The sequence below is a fragment of the Aythya ferina genome, assembly GCF_964211825.1.
Source record: "Aythya ferina genome assembly, contig: HAP1_SCAFFOLD_29, whole genome shotgun sequence".
NCBI lineage: Eukaryota > Metazoa > Chordata > Aves > Anseriformes > Anatidae > Aythya > Aythya ferina.
In genome coordinates, this window is record NW_028181463.1 from 572,645 (window position 1) to 593,223 (window position 20,579).

The 20,579-nt window shown below is 50.5% G+C and overlaps 4 protein-coding genes across 4 annotated transcripts in view; 2 read left to right on the forward strand and 2 right to left on the reverse strand.

The window, feature by feature from the left end:
* Nucleotides 1–20,579, forward strand: part of LOC311427854 (olfactory receptor 14C36-like) — a gene marked incomplete at both ends in the record, with an annotated part of 273,414 nt that overhangs the window by 170,235 nt on the left and 82,600 nt on the right. The gene's annotated exons all lie outside the window — the stretch shown is intronic.
* LOC311427935 (olfactory receptor 14C36-like) overlaps nt 1–20,579 on the forward strand; it is a gene marked incomplete at both ends in the record, with an annotated part of 105,548 nt that overhangs the window by 40,956 nt on the left and 44,013 nt on the right. The gene's annotated exons all lie outside the window — the stretch shown is intronic.
* On the reverse strand, nt 4,428–5,342 carry LOC311427939 (olfactory receptor 14C36-like; the record flags this gene model as incomplete). The annotated part of the gene is made up of 1 exon (XM_084539517.1): nt 4,428–5,342. One exon carries the CDS (start codon nt 5,340–5,342, stop codon nt 4,428–4,430), a length of 915 nt encoding a protein of 304 aa, XP_084395643.1.
* Nucleotides 15,187–16,128, reverse strand: LOC311427941 (olfactory receptor 14C36-like; the record flags this gene model as incomplete). Its single annotated transcript, XM_084539518.1, has 1 exon — nt 15,187–16,128. One exon carries the CDS (start codon nt 16,126–16,128, stop codon nt 15,187–15,189), a length of 942 nt encoding a protein of 313 aa, XP_084395644.1.

Sequence of the window (20,579 nt, forward strand, 5' to 3'; positions counted from 1 at the left end):
CGAAGATGGTGAAAGGCCTGGAGGGGAAGACGTACGAAGAACGGCTGAGGTCACTGGGCCTGTTCAGCCTGGAGAAGAGGAGGCTGAGGGGAGACCTCATCACAGTCTACAACTTCCTTGTAAGGGGGTGTCGAGAGGCAGGAGACCTTTTCTCCATTAACACCAGTGACAGGACCCGCGGGAACGGGGTTAAGCTGAGGCAGGGGAAATTTAGGCTTGACATCAGGAGGGGGTTCTTCACAGAGAGGGTGGTTGCACACTGGAACAGGCTCCCCAGGGAAGTGGTCACTGCACCGAGCCTGTCTGAATTTAAGAAGAGATTGGACTGTGCACTTAGGCACATGGTCTGAACTTTTGGGTAGACCTGTGCGGTGTCAAGAGTTGGACTTGATGATCCTTAAGGGTCCCTTCCAACTCAGGATATTCTATGATTCTATGATTCTATGATTTATTTTTCACCCTCAGTTTCCCTCAGATGACCCAAGATAGTCCATGGATGTCCAGTTGTCTACTAAGATTCATTTAAAATTTCTCAGATCCCAATGATCATATCAAATTTTATTTATTTTATTTTATTTTATTTTATTTTATTTTATTTTATTTTATTTTATTTTATTTTATTTATTACTTTAATTTTTTCCCAAGGAACCCCTGACTTGTCTTAGAAAGGGTTTCATGTGCTGGGCTGGGCTGCAGTTACAGGGACAAAGACCACTGCTGGCAGTGGAGGTGTCAGAACTCCAGACTATGCTTTTCCTCCCTATGGAGGTCTCCAAAGAAGTCACCCTGGATCAATAGCAATAGAAGAATGATGCTCCAAACTGAAATGCAACAACATTCAGCCTTTGAATCAAGAAAATATTTTTATTATGTGCTTTGTGCAATCTTTTCCCTTAACTACGTCATGCAAACTCTGCAATTAGCTGCACAAGGCGTGAAGGCTTGAAGAAAACTATGGAGGAGATGTTAGGAATTTCTGCATTTAAAGAGTTCCATGGTGTATTGTGGTGCTGAGTCTATGAAGCTCAGGTACTGAGAGGAGAATGATGCAACTGCTAGAGAAAGTAAAGTCAGAAGGAAAAGTTAAAGTGACTTGGAGTATTAATGGGCCCCACTGAGGGCTGTTACTAACAAAGCCTCCCCAGGGACTAGTTAGGGTAGATAATTGGAGGCCATGGTTACAGACAGGCAAAGCACTGTGCTGAGGGAAGTCTTGGTTGGTTTTGGTGATGCAGAAGAGCCAAGGCCTGACCCCTGGAAGTGGGAGGGGAGACCCTGCACCCCTACATCTGTCTCAAGGCTCTTCCTGGGGTCTGTGGGAAGTAGTGGGCAGTGTGATGCCATGAGAACAACAGTGGTGTGAAGCCTCTTAGCTGCTGCACATGGTTGTAAGGAATCCATGAGACCCCATCACAATGAATATAACATCTCTCCTCCTAAGCTCTAGTCAAGAGGACAAAAACCTCAGGGCTGTTGGGACCTTCCATTCTTGCTAGCACCCTCTGCCTTCTCCTTTGCAGGCTTTCCATTGCTGTCCCACACATTGCCCTATTTTCTTGAAGTCTTGAGACATCCATCTCAGTTCAGCATCTTGCTTTCATGCCTTGCTTTCACCGATGTCTTGTCAACCCTCACCAGCTCTTCACTGAAACACAAAGCCAGGGTCTCATCAGAGGGTGACCTCTGGCACCACAGCATGACCCTTTGAGAGACATTTCTCCCTTCTTGTGACAAGTGCCAGCCTTCCATGGAACACTTTGTGGCACTTTTTTTCTCTCCTGTTGTTTTCTACTAGCACAGAAAGCTCCATCAGGTAGGAAACCACTCCTGAAGTAGGCATCCCAACCTGCCAGCCTTCTTGCATCCAGTCGGCCAAGCAGACACAAGTCACCTCAGCAGCAGCTTCCAAGCCACGGGCCTACTGCTGGCCTTGCAGCTACTTGGCTAGACACAGCCAAGCCTTGTGCCTCCTGCTGCCCACTCATGGGCTCAAGAAGAAGGGACAGGACAACCCATGTTGGGGCCTTCATTCTGCCTGGGTCCACCTGGGTCTGGAGGCAGAGAGGATCCCCCAGTCAGCATGCCAAGCAGGTGCCTTCTGCTGGCCTAGCAGGGCCACTGCCAGATGTCAGCCCAAAAGTGCAGCTCCCAGGTCTATGTCAAGGGTGACCTGCCAGCTACAGACACAAGTGACCTCACAGTCCCTTTCTGTGACACGTTCCCGCTGCTACCCTATGAAGTGCAGAGACAGAAGTGACCTCACAGTCCCTGCCACAGTCACATTGCTCCTGCTGGGGCAGGAGATCCTGAGGCAGAGCTGAGCTCCTCAGAGCATCCCCGCCCATCTCCTCCTTGTGGCCCGCAAGCTGATCAGATCAGGGTGAGTGAGAGAGTAAAGTTAAAGGAAAGCGTCTATAGGCTGTGTTTTGGCTTGAAGGGATACTTTGAGGTCAGGCATAAGAGTAGTGGATTCCTGTCAGGGTGTGGAGTAGCATTTAGGTTTGGGGATTAATGTCACTGATTAAAGTAGGGGAAGGGCTTTACATGACTATTTTAAGCCAGCGTTACAGCAGAATCAACAATGCCTGAATGTTCGAACCTCACAGAAATCATTAATTTCTGCTGATCTCTCCCCTCCCTCAAATCTCACATCTCTGTTGTCCAGGCTTCTCCTGACTTTCCCATATCAGTCATTTTCTTAGGGGCAGCTTTCTGATGGCTTTCATGATCTCAGAGTATCTGTCTCATATCTGTTGGGTACTCCTTTCTTGAGACTGACATGGCACCTAAGTCAGGATGGAAAATAACTCAAAGGCTGTATATGAACCCTGAACAATGTGCCCAGCAGTTCTTGTATCACCCCAAAATTTTGTTTCCTGCCTCCAACTTTTAGATATGGAATGGCTTCTGTGCACCCACGCTATCTTTTTCCAAACCCTCATGCATGGTTCAGTTTGCCCCAAGCGTCTTGGAGGCAGTGGCCCCCTCTGTGTAGAAAACTGAAAGCAGTCCTAAAGGATGACTTCAGGCAAAAGCTGACACCTCTGACATGACAACCCCTATCCATGACCTCTTCCTCTATGGGGCCTACCAGGTACTTAGAAAGAGCCGATCTCAGAAACGACATGCACAGCAAGTGCCTTCTGCTGCCCTACCATGGACACTGGCAGATGTGAGCCTAAAGGCACAGATCCCAGCCAGGAGTCAAGGGTGACCTGTCAGCTACTTCAGAAAGAGCTCACCTCACATGCCATTTAACAGCCATTTGCTTCCTGCTGGACTTAGTGTTTCTGATGCACCAGTGAGCTTATAATACCACACCTACAAAACACCCCCTTTTTTGCCCAGGAGCTGCCAAGGTGGAAATAATCTGGCTGTGATCCTCCAAGCTCATGGCACACCTGCTGGGCTCCCAGCCTCTCTGATGCACAGGAGCCAGTTCCGTGCCAGTCCTGGGAGGTGATATTGCAAGAGGGACCTTGTAGACAATGTTCCAGCCCCATGCCTGTTGGCGGTCTGTCGGCTCCTTGTGCACAGTGAAGATCACACTCAAGTCTGGAAGCCTGAATCTGGCCTAGCAGACACTCAGGGGAAGCACCCTCTCAGCCCCAGCTCCAGCCCCAGCCCCAGCCCCAGCCCCAGCTGGCGGTGGTGCTCTGCAGAGTGAGGGGGCTGTGGTGCCCGGGCACGGGGGCACTCTGCAGGGCTGTGCTGGGCAGGCTGGGAGGCAGACCCAGCTCATGAGGTTACTGCCATTGCCCCAGGGCTGCAAGGAATCACTCCCCAGGCTCCTTTGCTGAGTCTGCTGCATGCCCTGTGGCTGCAGAGCTCTCCTCTGCCTGCTCACACCAGATTGAGCATATGAGCTCTGCTCAGTCCACCTCGGAGGAGATCCCCCCTTAGGAGGGAAGTGCTGCAGTGGAGGCCAGCTGTGCCACTGCCGTGCCCACTGCCTGTCCCTGCCTGCAGTCCCAGCACAGCCCCACAGCAGCACTGGCACCAAGTGAGAGGAGCAGCCGGGCCTGACCCCACCAGCAGGGCTCAGCAGGACATGGCGGCAGTGGCAAGAGAGCAGCTCTGCATGCCACAAGTGCTGGTGCTCCCTGGCCGTGCTGCTGGGATGGGACTCTTTTCCTCTGCACCCCTGCACACAGACCAGGCAGTGCAAGCTCCTTCCTGAAGTACACAGACAGACATGATCTTTGTGTACAGTTGCTGAGCTAGACTTGAAAAATATATACCAAAGTGGAATTGGGATGACCAATATCATTTTAGTGGGTAACATTAACTGAACTAAAACTAAGGAAATCGGTTAATAAAATGCACACACAGAAACGAAAAGAAACAGAATATAGGCTGTTCCTATAATGAGTGACATTAAGACTCATCTGCAGAAGCAGACTGAGCACTTATTCTCCTGAAACACATTAAATCATCAATCTCCACAGGGCTTCCTTGAGCTCCTGGTTCCTCATACTGTAGATGAGAGGATTCAATACTGGAGGCACCACCGAGTATAAAAATACAACCACCAAGTCCAGGTATGGCGAAGAGATTGATTTAGGCTTCAGGTAGGCAAATATGGAAGTGCTGATAGTCAGAAAGACAACTGCCAGGTGAGGGAGGCACGTGGAAAAGGCTTTGTGCCTGCCCTGCTCAAAGGGAATCCTCAGCACTGCCCTGAAGATCTGCATGTAGGACAGCACAATGAAAACAAAACAACCAAAGGCTGAAGAAAAACTAAACACAAGTGCCCAAACTTCTCTAAGGTAGGCATCTGAGCAGGAGAGCTTGAGGATCTGATGGATTTCACAGAAGAACTGGTCCAAAACATTGCCATGGCAGAGGGGCAGGGAAAATGTGTTGGCTGTGTGCAGGACAGCATTGAGAAAGCCACTGCCCCAGGCAGCTGCTGCCATCTGGGCACAAGCTCTGCTGCCCACGAGGCTCCCGTAGTGCAGGGGATTGCAGATGGCAACATAGTGATTGTAGGCCATGACAGTGAGAAGATAAAATTCTGATGCAATCAAGAAGACAAACAAAAAGACCTGTGCAGCACATCCTTGATAGGAGATGGCCCTGGTGTCCCAGAGGGCATTGACCATGGCTTTGGGCAGAGTGGTGGAGATGCAGCCCAGGTCAAGGAGGGCGAGGTTGAGGAGGAAGAAGTACATGGGGGTGTGGAGGTGGTGGTGGCAGGCTATGGCGCTGAGGATGAGGCTGTTGCCCAGGAGGGCAGCCAGGTAGATGCCCAGGAAGAGCGCGAAGTGCAGGAGCTGCAGCTCGCGTGTGTCTGCGAATGCCAGCAGGAGGAACTCGCTCACAGAGCTGATGTTGGGCATTTGCTGGTTGTGGCCATGGGGTTCTACAAGGAGGGAAAAGGCAGTAAGAAAATACAACACAACTATCTGTTTATATCTGATTCAATATCGGCCTTTTAAGCAGACATTAGGCATGTCCATTTCATGAGCCCTGACGGATGCTGCTTAAAGTAGTCCGTGGGAACAGGACTACTTTAGGGGACTCTTCTGTAGGCAGTGTAGTTAACAGTCCCTACCTATAAAAAAAAAAAAAAGTAAAGAGGAGCATGGGGTATTGTCAGATCAGTTTAACTCTTCATATGAAGAAATTTTTACTCCCAAATCACCTAATGGCAGAGAAGGGCTGCGGCAATTTCTTTTTTCTATACTGTCATTCCTGCTGCACTAGAAAAAAAGCCTTGTGGATCCTCAGAGTCATAGATACTATTCCTCTAGTGCAGAGTGTACTTCAGAGAGCACAGCCAGTCTGTCCATCCATTCTGGTCTCAGCTGCCCTGTGCTGGTGGGAGAGAAGAGCAGCGATTGTCCCAGGGAGGTGCCTGAGCCCTCCCCCAAACAGCATTTCTGTCAGCAGCTCCCTCTCACTGCCTGCCTATAGCCCTGCTGGGAACTGGTTCTCTGTCCCCACATCTCTTCCCTGTCCATGCTAAGAGACCCCAGACCACAAGCTGTGTGCTCACACTCACTCAGATTCCCCTCCACTGCAAGAATTTGGCACTTAGGGCACTGAATCCAAAAAAGCCTTTCTCCTCAGACTAAGCGAGCCTCAGTCTTCCTCCTGAAATGCCCATTCATAAATGCCATTCTCTAAAGTTTCTCCTAGTCCAAATTACCAAAAGAGTGAGACCGACCCTGACAGATGCTATCAGCCATCAGATGTGCCAGCTGTAGAAGACCCCTCTGGCAACCCCACCTGCAGTGCCCTGCTGCCAGAGCCTCACGGTGTCAAGAGCCTGCAGATGTGTCCTGCCACACGCTGCCCTCTGTTGTTGCGCTCCTCAGTGCCTCCAAGCCCTCTCTCCTCTCCTCTCTGTGTGCCAGCTGCGGTCAGAGCCCCCAGCCCTGCTGCGCTGTGCAGAGGAGCTGCTCCTGGCCACAGCTGTCTCTCTGCACCACGGCCCTCTTGCCATGAGCTCTCTCTGTCCCACGAGGCCGGCCCAGCTCAGCAGCACAGCACCAGCCCAAGGCACTGCAATCACCCCTCTGGGGGCTTTGCTGATGAGCCCATGAAACTCAGGCACTCAGAGACAATTGAAGACATCTCTCCAGAAGTGCAAGTCAGAGGCAAGTTTCCTGCAGTGTTCTCCTGAGGGCCAGCACTGACACAGCCTCCCTTGGAGCTCGTTAGAGCAGAACACTGGAGGCAGTGAGGACACGGAGACAAAGGCAATGTGAAGGTGACACTGATGTGTAGGAAAACTGGATGTGTGTCACCAAGAACAAGGGCCAGGCCTTGACCCCTGTCCCCTGAGAAGGGAGATCCTTAGCAGCCACACCTTGCTCAGGGCTCATTGTGGGGCAGTAGGAGATGGGGATGTGCATGGCCAAGTGCAGGAGAATGGTACGACCCCTGCCTGGTTCATGGGTGGGGGCGAGGAGGCAATGAGGCCCTGGTGCTTTAACGATCAGCCGTCTCCTCCTAGGCCTCAGTGGCAGAGACAACAGCCATAGCCATGGACACAAAGACCTGAGTCCTGATGGGTCTTACAGCCTTGCCACAGCCATTACTCCTCTCCACAGCAGGCTGTCTGAGAGACTCCCGGACTTCCTAATCTTCCACTGCCAGATGCAGACCCTTCTGTGGGTAGTGTCACATTTGATCTGAGCTGTCTGATAACTCAGATCTTCTTGGTGTTCCTTCTCCTCAGAAGGGAGCTCTCTAGGAAGCTGGCCTGATTCCTGCTGAGCAGGCACCACTGCTCATATGGCATCCCTCGTGGTGCCCAGGCCCTCCTCCTCCTGGGCACTGCTCACTCAGCAGAGTCCCAGTCTGCCTCCATGTATGGGGTTCCTCTTCCTCTGGTGCAGGATTGGGCTCTTCTCCGTGTAAATGTCAGGAGGTTTGTGTAGGCAAAATCCCGCAGTTTCTCAAGGTTCCCCTGCACAGAAGCTCCATTCTGTCAGCTGTTAATGTCTGCAGGCAGACAGCTCACCGTGATTGTGCTGTTTCTCACAAGATAACAGTAACAGGAGTTTGCAGGACAGTTTGGATTATACAGCAGGAACTAGTTGAATGGAATTACAGCACAGAATCAGTGAAGGGTGGGGGATAGAAGGCTGCCAGATTCCACTTTTCTGTTCTTCCTTCTCATGCATACTGTTACTTTATCTGGAACTGTGTCCTATATACAAAATACAACACTGTATCATCTAATAAGAAGGAAATTAAGTCTATCCCAGACAACACATGGACAATATCCACCCTATATTCCATACCATCTGCACCATGCTCAGCTCCAGTACTTTCCAATTAATCACCAGCACCTTTTCTCTGTTGATATACGCAGAGGGATATCATGCCCTTAGTCTGTGGGTGTCCTGGAGTTGGCTAGGATCCAGATAATTTTCCTCCTAGTAGCTGATATGAAGCTGTGTTTTGGATTTAGCATGAGTACTCAGTACTAAGGCCAGTCCTCTTTAATATCTTTATCAATGATCTGGATGAGGGGATCGAGTGCACCCTCACTAAATTTGCAGATGACACCAGGGTAGGTGCGTGTGTCAATCTGCTCGAGGGTAGGAAAGCTCTGCAGGAGGATCTGGATAGGCTGGTCTGATGGGCTGAGGCCAACTGTATGAAGTTCAACAAGGCCAAGTGCAGGGTCCTGCACCTGGGGCACAATAACCCCAAGCAGAGCTACAGGCTGGGAGAGGAATGGTTGGAGAGCTGCCAGGCAGAGAAGGACCTGGGAGTGATGGTTGATAGTCGGCTGAATATGGGCCAGCAGTGTGCTCAGGTGGCTAAGAAGGCCAACGGCATCCTGGCTTGTATTAGAAACAGTGTGGCCAGCAGGGTTAGGGAAGTGATTGTCCCCCTGTACTCGTCTCTGGTGAGGCCACACCTCGAGTACTGTATTCAGTTTTGGGCCCCTCGCAACAAGAATGACATCGAGGTGCTCCAGCAAGTCCAGAGAAAACACAAAGCTGGTGAGGGGTCTGGAGTCCTACAAGTTGCGGCTGAGGGAGCTGGGCTTGTTCAGCCTGGAGAAAAGGAGGCTCAGGGGCGACCTTATTGCTCTCTACAGGTACCTCAAAGGAGGCTGTAGTGAGGTGGGGGTTGGTCTATTCTCCCACGTGCCTGGTGACAGAACGAGGGGGAACAGGCTAGATTTGCACCAGGGGTGGTTTTGGTTGGATATTAGGAAGAACTTCTTTACTGAGAGGGTTGTGAGGCATTGGAATGGGCTGCCCAGGGAAGTGGTGGAGTCACCATCCCTGGAGATCTTTAAAAGATATTTAGATGTTGAACTTAGTGATATGGTTTTGTGGAGGACTTGTTAGTGTTAGGTCAGAGGTTGGACTCGATGATCTTGAGGTCTCTTCCAACCTAGACAATTCTATGATTCTGTGATTCTGTGGGAAGAAGAGCTTGGCCAGCAGCAACTTATGATTTCATAGAAGGAAGAGGGTTTACGTAGTGTGGATGCTGCAGTAACGCTGACTTAAAAAAGTCACATATGTCCCTTTCCTTACTTGAAACAGTAATTTCAATCCCTAAACCTAAATGCTACTACAGTACTCTGAAAGGAATCTTTTTTTTTATTATTATTAATTTTTTCTCTTGCTAAACCCAATGCCTTCCCTTAACACTAACATTAAAATGCTCTATTTAACCCTAGATTCCTTGGGAGACCTAAAACCACAGACCTTGTCTATGTCTTAACCAAAGACCTGACACCACTAGCAGGATAACACATACTCCCATTAAAACTTTGCTTATTCTCTGACCCAGAAAGAGAAAAACAGGTACCTAGGGGGTGAGAGAAAGTTCAGCTCTGCCTCAGGATCTCCTGCCCCAGCAGGAGCAATGTGACTGTGGCAGGGACTGTGAGGTCACTTCTGTCTCTGCGCTTGATAGGGCAGCAGCAGGAGCGTGTCACAGAAAGGGACTGTGAGGTCACTTTGTGTCTGGAGGTGGCAGGTCAGCCTTGCCTTCTCCCTGGGAGCTGCACTTTTGGGCTGACACCTGCCAGTGGCCCTTCTAGGCCAGCAGAAGGCACCTGCTTGGCATGCTGACTGGGGCATCCCCTCTGCCTCCAGAGCCAGGAGGACCCAGACAGAAAGAAGGCCCCCATATGGGTTGTCCTGTCCCTTCTGCTTGAGTCCATGAGTGGGCAGCAGCAGGCACAAGGCTTGGCTGTGTCTCCACAAGAAGCTGCAAGGCCAGCAGCAGGCCCCTGGCTTGGAAGCTGCTCCTGAGGTGAGTTGTGTCTGGTTGGCTGAGAGGCTGCAAGGAGCCTGCTGGTTTGGGATGCCTACTTCAGGAGTGGTTTCCTACCAGATGGAGCTTTCTTTGGTAGTAGGAAAGAGCAGGAGAGAAAAAAATGCCACAAAGTGTGCATTGGAATGTTGGCACTGGCCATGAGGAGGAAGAAATGTCCAGGGGAACAACTGGTCTTGCTGCTAGTAAAGAGGCAAAGAAGGCATTAAGTGTCTAAGCCTTTAACTCATCCCTTTTAACCAGGTTTTCCCCCCAGAACCCAATAAAGGATTATGATTCTCCCTAATCCTCCTTCATTTAACGTAGTAATATTATTTATTTATTTATTTTATTGTCTTTGACAATAATAGATGGATTGAGGTCCAGCTGGGCTTTGGCCCTTCTAATTTTGACCTGCACAGCCCCATAACATTCAGGACACGATTCCAGATGTTAAGAATGTTTTAACAATTTGTATCCATATAGAACAGTCCTGTCTGCCTCTGGGCCCTGCACTGGTAATTTAATTCTTGAACCACAGATGCAGTGTGTCCCAGTCTCCTCCTCATTCTAGTCAATTTATCAAGTCTTCAGAAAATACTCCTTAAATTTATGAACCTGTTTGCTTTTGTTATTCCGGACTTCTATTTCTAACAGTTACAGCTTTTTTTTTCCTGTCTTCTTCGAGATTAACTTAACACTGCTATAGATGTGTCTGTGAATGGCTGGGGAAGAATGTTTTAATTACTGGTGAAGTGTCAATAAGAAAGCTATTTCTGTTTGTATGAAGTCTTTGATGTCTGGGGGTTTCAGAACAACTGATAACAACTGGTGACTGTTATGGGATACTATGTAGGCCTCTGATATCTGGCCAGGTGGCCAAGAGATTAAGAAGAAGAAAAAAAGAAGCTGAAGGACGGCTAGTAGACAAGACCTGTAGGGGATGCTGTATAAACTTGACACAGTGCCAAGGAAGTACAAAGGGGAAGGACGAGAAAAAAAACTTGGAGAGGAAGACTACGAGCCTTCAGCATGAAAGACCCCTAGAGAACCCAAGAGGGACCACCGGAGACTGATGCGCATGCTCCAGTAGGAGGGACTGGACCCCGGAAGCTAATTGTAATAACCTATTATTTTTAGAAGTAGTAATGAATATGTATTAGTCTAGGAGCATAAAAATCAGCTGCTTGATGTGGCTGGTGTGCGTCCTGGTGGAGCGGAGACTCTCAGTGCACCCAGCGCTGTTTGCTTACCTCTATTCTTTTAATAAATCCTATTTTTTTTATTTAATCCTATTTTGAAAAATGAGCCATTTCTAACATCCCGATGAAGGTCTCTAAAGAAGTCACCCTGGATGAATAGCAATAGGAGAATGACACTCAAAACTGAAATGCAGCAAAATTCAGCCTTTGAAAACTGAAAATATTTTTATTGGTTGCTCTTTGAAATCTTCTTCCTTAATTACATCTTGCAAGCTCTTCACAAGGCGTGAAGGCTTGAAGACAACTATCAAAGAGATGTTAGGAGTTTCTTCATTTTAATGAGTTCCATGGTGTATTTAGGTGCTCAGTCTATGAAGCTCAGGTACTGAGAGGTGAATGATGCAACTGCTAGAAAAAATAGTCAGAAGGAAAAGCTGAAGTGACTTGAAGTATTAATGGGCCCCACTGAGGGCTGTTACTAACAAAGCCTCCCCAGGGCCTTGCTAGGGCAGATAATTGGAAGCCATGGTTACAGACAGGCAAAGCACTGTGCTGAGAAAAATCTTGGTTGGTTTTTGTGAAGAAGAGCAAATGCCTGACCACTAGAACTGTGAGAGGAGATCCTGCACCCCCACATCTGGCTCAAGGCTTTTCTTGGGGTTCTGTGGGATGTGGTGGGCCGTGTGATGCCATGAGAAGAACAGTGGTATGACACCTCTGAGCTGCTGCACAGGGTTGCAAGGAATCAATGAGGCCTCATCACAATGAATAAAATATATTTCCTCATAAACTCTAGCCAAGAGGACAGAAATTTCAGGGCTGTTGGGCCTGCCATTTCTACCAGCACCCTCTGCCTTCCCCTCTACAGGCTTTCCTATCATGTGCCATAGTCTGACCTATTTCCGTGAAGTCTGGAGACATCCATCTCTGTTCACCACCTTGCTTTCATCCCTTGCTTTCACCCATGTCTCGTCAGCCCTCACCAGCTGTTCCTTGAAACACAAAGCCAGGGTCTGATCAGAGGGTGACCTCTGGCAACACAGCAAAACCCTTTGAGGGACATTTCTTCCTCCTTGTGGCCAATGCTTAACTTCCAAGGTGCACTGTGTGGAAGTTTTTTCTTCTGCTCTTTCCTACAGCCAAAGGAAGCTCCATCATGTTGGAAACCACTCCTGAAGTAGGCATCCCAACCCAGCAGGCTCCTTGCGGCCTCTCAGCGAAGCAGACACAAGTCACCTCAGCAGCAGCTTCCAAGCCAGGGGCCTGCTGTTGGCCTTGCAGCTTCTTGGCTAGACACAGCCAAGCCTTGTGCCCCCTGCTGCTGCGCAGCAATGCACTCAAGCAGAAGGGACAGGACAACCCATATGGGGGCCTTCTTTCTGTCTGGGTCCTCCTGGGTGTGTAGGCAGAGGGGATCCCCCAGTCAGCATGCCAAGCAGGTGCCTTCTGCTGGCCTAGCAGGGCCACTGCCACATGTCAGCCCAAAAGTGCAGCTCCCAGGGAGAAGTCAAGGCTGACCTGCCACCTCCAGACACAAGTGACCTCACAGTCCCTTTGTGTGACACGTTCCTGCTGCTGCCCTATCAAGTGCAGAGACAGAAGTGACCTCACAGTCACTGCCACAGTCACATTGCTCCTGCTGGGGCAGGAGATCCTGAGGCATAGCTGAGCTCCTCAGAGCATTCCCACCCATCTCCTCCTTGTGGCCCACAAGCTGATCAGATCCATGGCCCAACACATTCATTTGGAGTTAGGGTTTGGTTTAGGTCTCTTAACCACTTTTCTAGTGTTAAATAGACCATGTTAATGCTACTATTAAGGGCAGAGATCAGAGTGATTAAGAGAGTAAGAGCTAGGATGAATCAGCTATGGGCTGAGTTTTGTCTTCTAGAGGTACGCTGAGGTCACTCATTAGAGTAGTGGATTCCTGTCAGGGGGCTGAGTAGCATTTAGTTTTAGGAATTAACTTTACAGGTTGAAGCTGGGGAATAGCCTTGTATGACTATTTTAAGTCACAGTTACAGCTGCATCAGCATAACCTGGACCCTCTTACCTCTACAAAATCCTTAATTTTAGCTGGCCAAGCCCTTATTCCCTCCTCTCAGTCTCACATCTCTCCTGGCCAGGCTTCTCCTGATTTCCCCATATCAATTATCTTTTTAGGGGCATGTTTATGATGCCTTTCATGATCTTAGACTATCTGTCAGTGCTCTGTTGGCTACTCTATTCCTGAGAAAAGTGGCACTTAAGACATGATGGAAAAGGACACAAATGTCCATCAGAGCACCCTGCACAATGTGCCCAGCAGCTCTGCACTGCCACAAAAGCGCGGTTCCTCCCTACAAGTTTCCTTTCCAGAATGGCTCCTATGGCTCCAGGGTAACTTTTCCCAGACACTCACTTCCCCAGGCCAAACCACTCTTGCCCTCAGGCCCCATGTGTCTCTCCAACCCTCCCCTCTTCCCCTGCAGTAGTGGCACCTCACTGCAGCAGGTTGGTGCATCTCCAGGTTCAGGGGTGTTTCCTGAGGGCCTGCCCCGTGTGGGGAGTGTTGGGGAGGAAGAGAGCAAGGTCATCTCCTGGGGCATGGCTGAGCACAGCCCAGCTATCCCGCACGGCGGGCAGGTCCCTGCTCCCAGGCTGAGGCACACATGCAAGGTGGACACTTCTCCATCATTCCAGCTTCACACAGGGCCTTTCAGCCCTGCCCGCCATCCGGTTCTCACCACTTCCTTCTCGTCAACCCACAGACATAGATTGCTTTCCATCTGGGGACTCAGGCAGGACTTTAAGGATCTGCTAAAGCCCTGAGTGTCCTTGTTTCTCACAGCCTTCTCACAAGTCTTTCTCCTGGCCCTCCCCACTGCCCAGCACTGCCTCTCAGGTGGCACTCAGTGACCCTTCAGAAGGGCCTTTGGGCTTCCTCAATTGTCCTACTGCTTATTACCACTTTCCTGGCTCCTTGCAGAGCTTCTCATCCATTGTGGGGACAAAGACTGGCTGGGATGGCGTTTCGCCCTGCAGATCAGGCCGTGTGGTGCTGTGTTTTTGATATGTGACCAGAGCTGTGTTGGTCACCTGTGGTTCTGATCGCTGTTCCTGAGCAGTGCTTGCACAGCATCAAGGCCTTCTCGGCTTCTCAGTCTACCCCAGGAGACAGTTGGCTGCAGGTGGGCAAGAGGCTGGGAGGAGAACCTGCTGTGACAGCTGACCCAGCCTGAGCAGTCTGAGCTGCCCATGCACTCCTCAGATTCACCTTGTTTGTTGCCTGAAACGACCTTGCACAGTCATTTTTTGAAGTTCTAATCACTACCCACTGAGCACCCTGTCCCTGGAGATCCCCTGACATCTCCTGGAAGCTCCAGATTCCTCTCCAGGTTGGCATCAGCACAGTCCCAATCAGATGAGTCCAAGATGAGTTGTCATCTCCTTAGGCAAGTGCTGCCCCAACGAGAGTGCTTAGTCCTACTCTTGGTCCCTCACAGACCTCCATGGGAATTTCAGCCTCTGTCCCACACTCCATGAAGAAGCCCAGAAAACAGAAGAGCAGGGAGCAACCCCTTGGCTGTGTTCCTGATAGCACATTTGGAAGAGGTGTCCAGACTTCTGGGATTGCACTGAGCAAGACCCTCTTGTTATTGTGGTGCAAGCAGGGAGGCCAGCTGTGACCCAGGGCTGCACAGTGCCTGCTGCTGTCTGCAGCCACAGGGATGCCACTGCAGAGGGGACAGGACTGTCACCAAGGCATATGAAAACTCAAGACTAACACAGAAAGAAGTACAGTGTGGAAGCTAAATGAGAGCAGCAGTGAAAAGACCACATCCTGCTGCTGGCCATGGCCATGGCTCCAGGGAAGCAGCCGCCCCGACCTGAAGGCAGCAGAGAGGCAGAGCCCAGCGGGCAGTGAGGGGCAGTCCCAAGGGCCACTGAGGATGCTCCTGCATGTGGCAGCTGGGCTTTTGATCCAGAGACCCTCCTGCGTGCTGAGGTTGCTCCCCCAGCTCCAGAGGAGATAGGAAGAGACTGACACCAGTGAATTTCTGATGGATTTCTTTTTGGGTTTACCTACACAGGAAGCCAACTTCAATTGGAAAATAATTGACTTCTACAGTGCTAGGAAAAAATATTATTTAAACAAAAGTGAAATAATGAGAGAAAATAACAATACAGATATTTAATAATTGAAGATATCACGTTATTTTCTTTCTTAGAAAAGCCTGGATTTCTAATATTAGGCATAGTATTACAGGTGAATTTGCTGAAGATGTGTGTTTTCAAGTAGAGTCCTGATGGAATCCCTTAGTTCCTGGTTCCTCATGCTGTAGATGAGGGGGTTCGCTGCTGGAGGAACCACAGTGTACAGAACTGTAACCACCAGGTCCAGGGATGGAGAGGAGATGGAGGGGGGCTTCAGGTAGGCAAACATGGCAGTGCTGACCATCAGGGAGACCACGGCCAGGTGAGGGAGGCACGTGGAAAAGGCTTTGTGCCGGCCCTGAGAAGAGGGAATCCTCAACACTGCCCTGAAGATCTGAACATAGGACAGCACAATGAAAACAAAACAATCAAAGCCTAAAAAAGCACTAAACACAAGTGCCCCGACTTCCCTGAGGTAGGCATCTGAGCAGGAGAGCTTGAGGATGTGGGGGATTTCACAGAAGAACTGGTCCACAGCATTGCCTTGGCAGAAGGGTAGGGAAAATGTGTTGGCCGTGAGCAGGACAGCATTGAGAAAGCCACTGCCCCAGGCAGCTGCTGCCATCTGGGCACAAGCTCTGCTGCCCAGGAGGCTCCCGTAGTGCAGGGGCTTGCAGATGGCAACGTAGCGGTCGTAGGCCATGACAGTGAGAAGGGAATACTCTGCTCCAACCAAGAAGAATATGAAGAAGACCTGTGCCGCACATCCTTGATAGGAGATGGCCCTGGTGTCCCAGAGGGCATTGGCCATGGCTTTGGGCAGAGTGGTGGAGATGCAGCCCAGGTCGAGGAGGGCGAGGTTGAGGAGGAAGAAGTACATGGGGGTGTGGAGCCGGTGGTGGCAGGCTACGGCACTGAGGATGAGGCCGTTGCCCAGGAGGGCAGCCAGGTAGATGCCCAGGAAGAGCGCGAAGTGCAGGAGCTGCAGCTCGCGTGTGTCTGTGAATGCCAGCAGGAGGAACTCAGTAATGGTGCTGCTGTTGGACATCACATCCTGAAAAAAGAAGAGGATGAGAGTAATAAAGTACAAGAAATGTATCAGAGGGAAACGAATTCTCTTTCTCATTTAAAATCATCACCTATATTGTGACATTTAGCAGATCCCTTTCATGCATCATGATTCATTCTGCCTGACGGTGTCTGTTGGAACAGGGGGCTCTACTGTGGGCAGTTCAGGAGTCAGCCCTGTCCTACAGCAAGAGGTGAAGAGGAACGTGGGGAAATGTTGGTTTCACTTCCTTCTTGATCACAAAATGCTTTGCCCCAGTATCGCTCCCAGTTCACCAAACTGCAGAGCAGAGCTGTGGAGCCTTATTTATTGATTGATTGATAGATTGATTGATTTATTTGATTTTTTTGTTTCCTCTGTCCCACCACTCCTGAGGAGTGTTTCCAAGTCACAAACCCTGGCTATTTGTGCTGAACTCAAAGGGAATCCTTGTAGATCATTATCAGAGAAAAAGGGACTGTCACTTTAGTGCACGGTGTTCTCCTTCAGGCCAGTCTGTCCACCAAGTGTGGTTTCAGCTGCCCTGTGAGAGCTGCAGGAAAATTCTATTCACATGTTTGACTGAAAAGAACAAAGACCCTGCTGAGAGCAGAGGAATCCAGGCTCACAGTGCCCATCTGCACACCCCTCACCCTGTCCCTCCACCCAAGCACACCAAGGGCTCACGCCATGGGCATGTGAAACCCCCATCCCCAGCCAGCCTGCAAACAAGACCAGCAGCAGCACGGCCAGCTGGAGAAGCCAGGAGGAATGCCAGCGTGCTGCTGCCAGGGGAGGCAAGGCCAGGGAGGGACAGACGGACACTCAGCAGCCCCTCCTCTGCTGCAGCTCTGCCTGCAGATAAGGCAGCTCCTTCTGGGGATACCGGGGGCTTGAGGGCAGAGGCTGTGCTGGTGGGAGAGGAGAGCAGGGGGTGTCCCAGGGAAGGTGCCTGCCATGCAGGGGGTTGTGGGGAGGTGCCTGAGCCCTCCCTCACACAGCATTTCTGTCAGTAGCTCCCTCTCACTGCCTGCCCATGTCCCTACTTGTTTCTATGTCCCTGCTGGGAGCTGGTTCTGTTGCCCCACATCCCCTCCCTGTCCATGCTCACAGACCCCATCCCACAAGCTGTGTGCTTCCTGAGTACAGGACATCACAGGGGTTGCAGCTCCTGAAGACCTGATAAGCCCTGAGGAGACAACAAACATTGTTGTTCCAGTCTTCAGGCTGAGGTGCCTGAAGGGATTTAATCACGTTAATTGCTGCCATGTTGATCTCTCCCTGCAATACTCTTGGAGTCTCAGTCTCCTGTACAATCCAGACAATTCATTGTCATGAACCCTGCCTCCCCTCCACTCCAAGAATCTGAAAGCACAGAATCCAAGCAAGTCTTCCATTTCAGATAAACCAAGACTCGGTCTTCCTGCTAAAATGCCCCCTCAAAAATACCATTCTCTAAAACATCTTCTATGCCACATTACAGGTAGAATATGACCCATCCTGACAGATACTATCAGCCATCAGATGTGCCAGCTGTAGAAGACCCCTCTGGCAACCCCACCTGCATGGCCCTGCTGCCAGAGCCTCACGGTGTCAAGAGCCTGCAGATGTGTCCTGCCACACGCTGCCCTCTGTTGTTGCGCTCCTCAGTGCCTCCAAGCCCTCTCTCCTTCTCTCCTCTCTGTGTGCCAGCTGCAGTCAGAGTCCCCAGCCCTGCTGTGCTGTGCAGAGGAGCTGCTCCTGGGCACAGCTGTCTCTCTGTACCATGGCCCTCTTGCCATGAGCTCTGTCTGTCCCACGAGCCCGGCCCAGCTCAGCAGCACAGCACCAGCCCAAGGCACTGCAATCACCCCTCTGGGGGCTTTGCTGATGAGCCCACGAACCTCAGGCACTCAGAGACAATTGAAGACAGCTCTCCAGAAGTCCAAGTCAGAGGCAAGTTTCCTGCAGTGTCCCCCTGAGGGCCAGCACTGACACAGCCTCCCTTGGAGCTCGTTAGAGCAGAACCCTGGAGGCAGTGAGGACAAGGAGACAAAGGCAGCGTGAAGGTGACACTGATGTGGAGGAAATCTGGATGTGTGTCACCAAGCCCAAGGCCCAGCGCTTGCCCCATACCCTGGGAAGAGAGATCCTTTCCTTTACAGGTTGCTCAGGGCTCTTTGTGGGGCAGTAGGAGATGGGGATGTGCATGGCCAAGTGCAGGACAATGGTACGACCCTGCCTGTTTCATGGGTGGGGGTGAGGAGGCAATGAGGCCCTGGTGCTTTAACAAGATGTCTCCTCATTGGCTTTAGTGGCTTAGATAGCAGCCATTACCATGGATACAAAGATTTTGGTTCTGTTGGGACTTTCAGCCTTTCCAGTGTCCTTGCTCTTCTCTGAACCAGGCTGTCATAGGAAATCCCAGTCCTGTACGTTTTTACCCATTCCTGTAGACCATTTTGTTTGTGGTGTCTCACTGAATCTGAGCTTAGTCTGTTAACTCCGATTCTCTTGGTGGCCATAGTCTGTGTAAGGCAGCTCTGTAGGAAGCTGGCCTGGTTCCTGGTGAGCAGGCACCACTGCTCGTACGGCATCCCTCATGGAGGGTGTTCACAAATCTATGGAGCTGGATGGGATATAGCCGAGGGTACTGAGGGATCTGGCAGAAGTGCTCACCAAGCTGCCTTCCATCATTTATCAGCAGTCCTGGCTATCAGGGGTGTTCCCAGTCAGCTGGTGACTAGCAACTGTGATGGTCACCTACAAAATGGCTGGAAGGAGGATTGTGGAACTACAAGCCTGTCAGTCTGAACTCGGTCCTGGGGAAGCTCTTGGAGCAGATTATCTTGAATTCCATCACACAACGCTTCCAGAACAACCAGGTGATCAGGCCCAGTCAGCATGGGTTTGTCAAAGGCAGGTCCCGCTTGGCAAATCAGATCTCAAGGTGTGACAAGGTGATGCTCACAGTGGGTGAGGGAAAGGCTGTGGATGTGGTCTAGCTAGACCGCAGTAAAGATTTTCCATCTTTTCCCACAACATTCTCCAGAGAAACTGGCTGCTCAAGGCTTGGACAGGTGTACGCTCTGTGGGGTTAAAAACTGGCCCAAAGTCATGGTAAATGCAAATAAATGCAGATGGAGGCCTGTCCTTAGTGTCCCGCAGGGCCCAGTACTGTGGCCAGGTCTCTTCAGTATCTCCATCAATGATGTGGATGAGGGGATCGAGTGCACCCTCAGTAAGTTTGCAGATGACACCAAGTTTGGAGTGAATGTTGATCTGGTAGAAGGGCTTGTGAGGCCACAACTCGAGTACTGTGCTCAGCTCTGGGGCCCCAATAAGGATGTGTATCTATTAGAAGGAGTCCAGAGGAGGGCCATGAGGACGATCAATGGGCTGCAGCCCTTTTCCTAGGAACATGCTGAGGAAGATGGGTTTGTTCAGCCTGGACAAGAGAAGGCTCTGGGGAGACCTTAAAGAGCCCTTCCAGTACCAATAGGGGGCCTACAGCTGGAGAGGGACTCTTCATCAGTGTCATGATAGGAGTAGCGGTAATGGTTTTAAACTGAAAGAGGGTAGATTTAGATTAGCTATTAGAAAGAAGTTATTGACTTAGAGGGTGGTAAGGCAGCGGAACAGGCTGCCCAGGGAAGCTGTGGATGCCCTATCCCTGGAAGTATTCAAGGCTAGGTTGGATGGGACTTTGAGCAACCTGGTCTAGTGGACGCCGACTCGATGGTGAGGCAGAGTGAGAAGCAGAGAAGGCCTTGATGCTGTGCAAACACTGCACAAGAACAGCGACTACAGCCGTGGGTGACCAACGGTACTCTGGTCACACATTAAAAACACAGCACTGCAGTGTTGCAGGAAGCACGGCCGAAAGCACGACAGACACCAGTAGAGTCAGATCATGCTCCATTTTATTGCCCGAATAGCCTAACTTTTATAGAGAACTTAACAGGGGTGGACAGTGTTTCACACAAGATTATTGGTCAAAGCACTCAGAAAAACAACTAGAAGAAAACAACCCCACCTGCAAGAAAACAATCCCCTTGTGATTAGTAGTCACGTAGACCTTATCCTTGATACCCGCTGCTAGTAACAATATTTTCCGGCATTCCTCAGTTGGGCGATGTGGGAACACTGTCATAGATGCTTCTCACAGTTATCCTGGTATCTTGGTTTGCTCAGCTGCAGCAGGCCGTGGGATCTATGCTGTTTCCAGATTCCCTCAACACTGCAGGGGTTGCTCTGCAGAGGAACTCTGTCCCAGCCAGAATCAGTGTCCCCACAATGGACAAGAAGCTCTGGAAGGAGGCAGGAAGGTGCTAATAAACACCAGGACAATTGAGGAAGCCCAAAGGCCCTTCCGAAGGGTCACTGAGTGCCACCTGAGAGGCAGTGCTGGGCAGTGGGGAGGGCCAAGAGAAAGACTTGGGTGAAGGCTGTGAGAAACAGAGACACTCAGG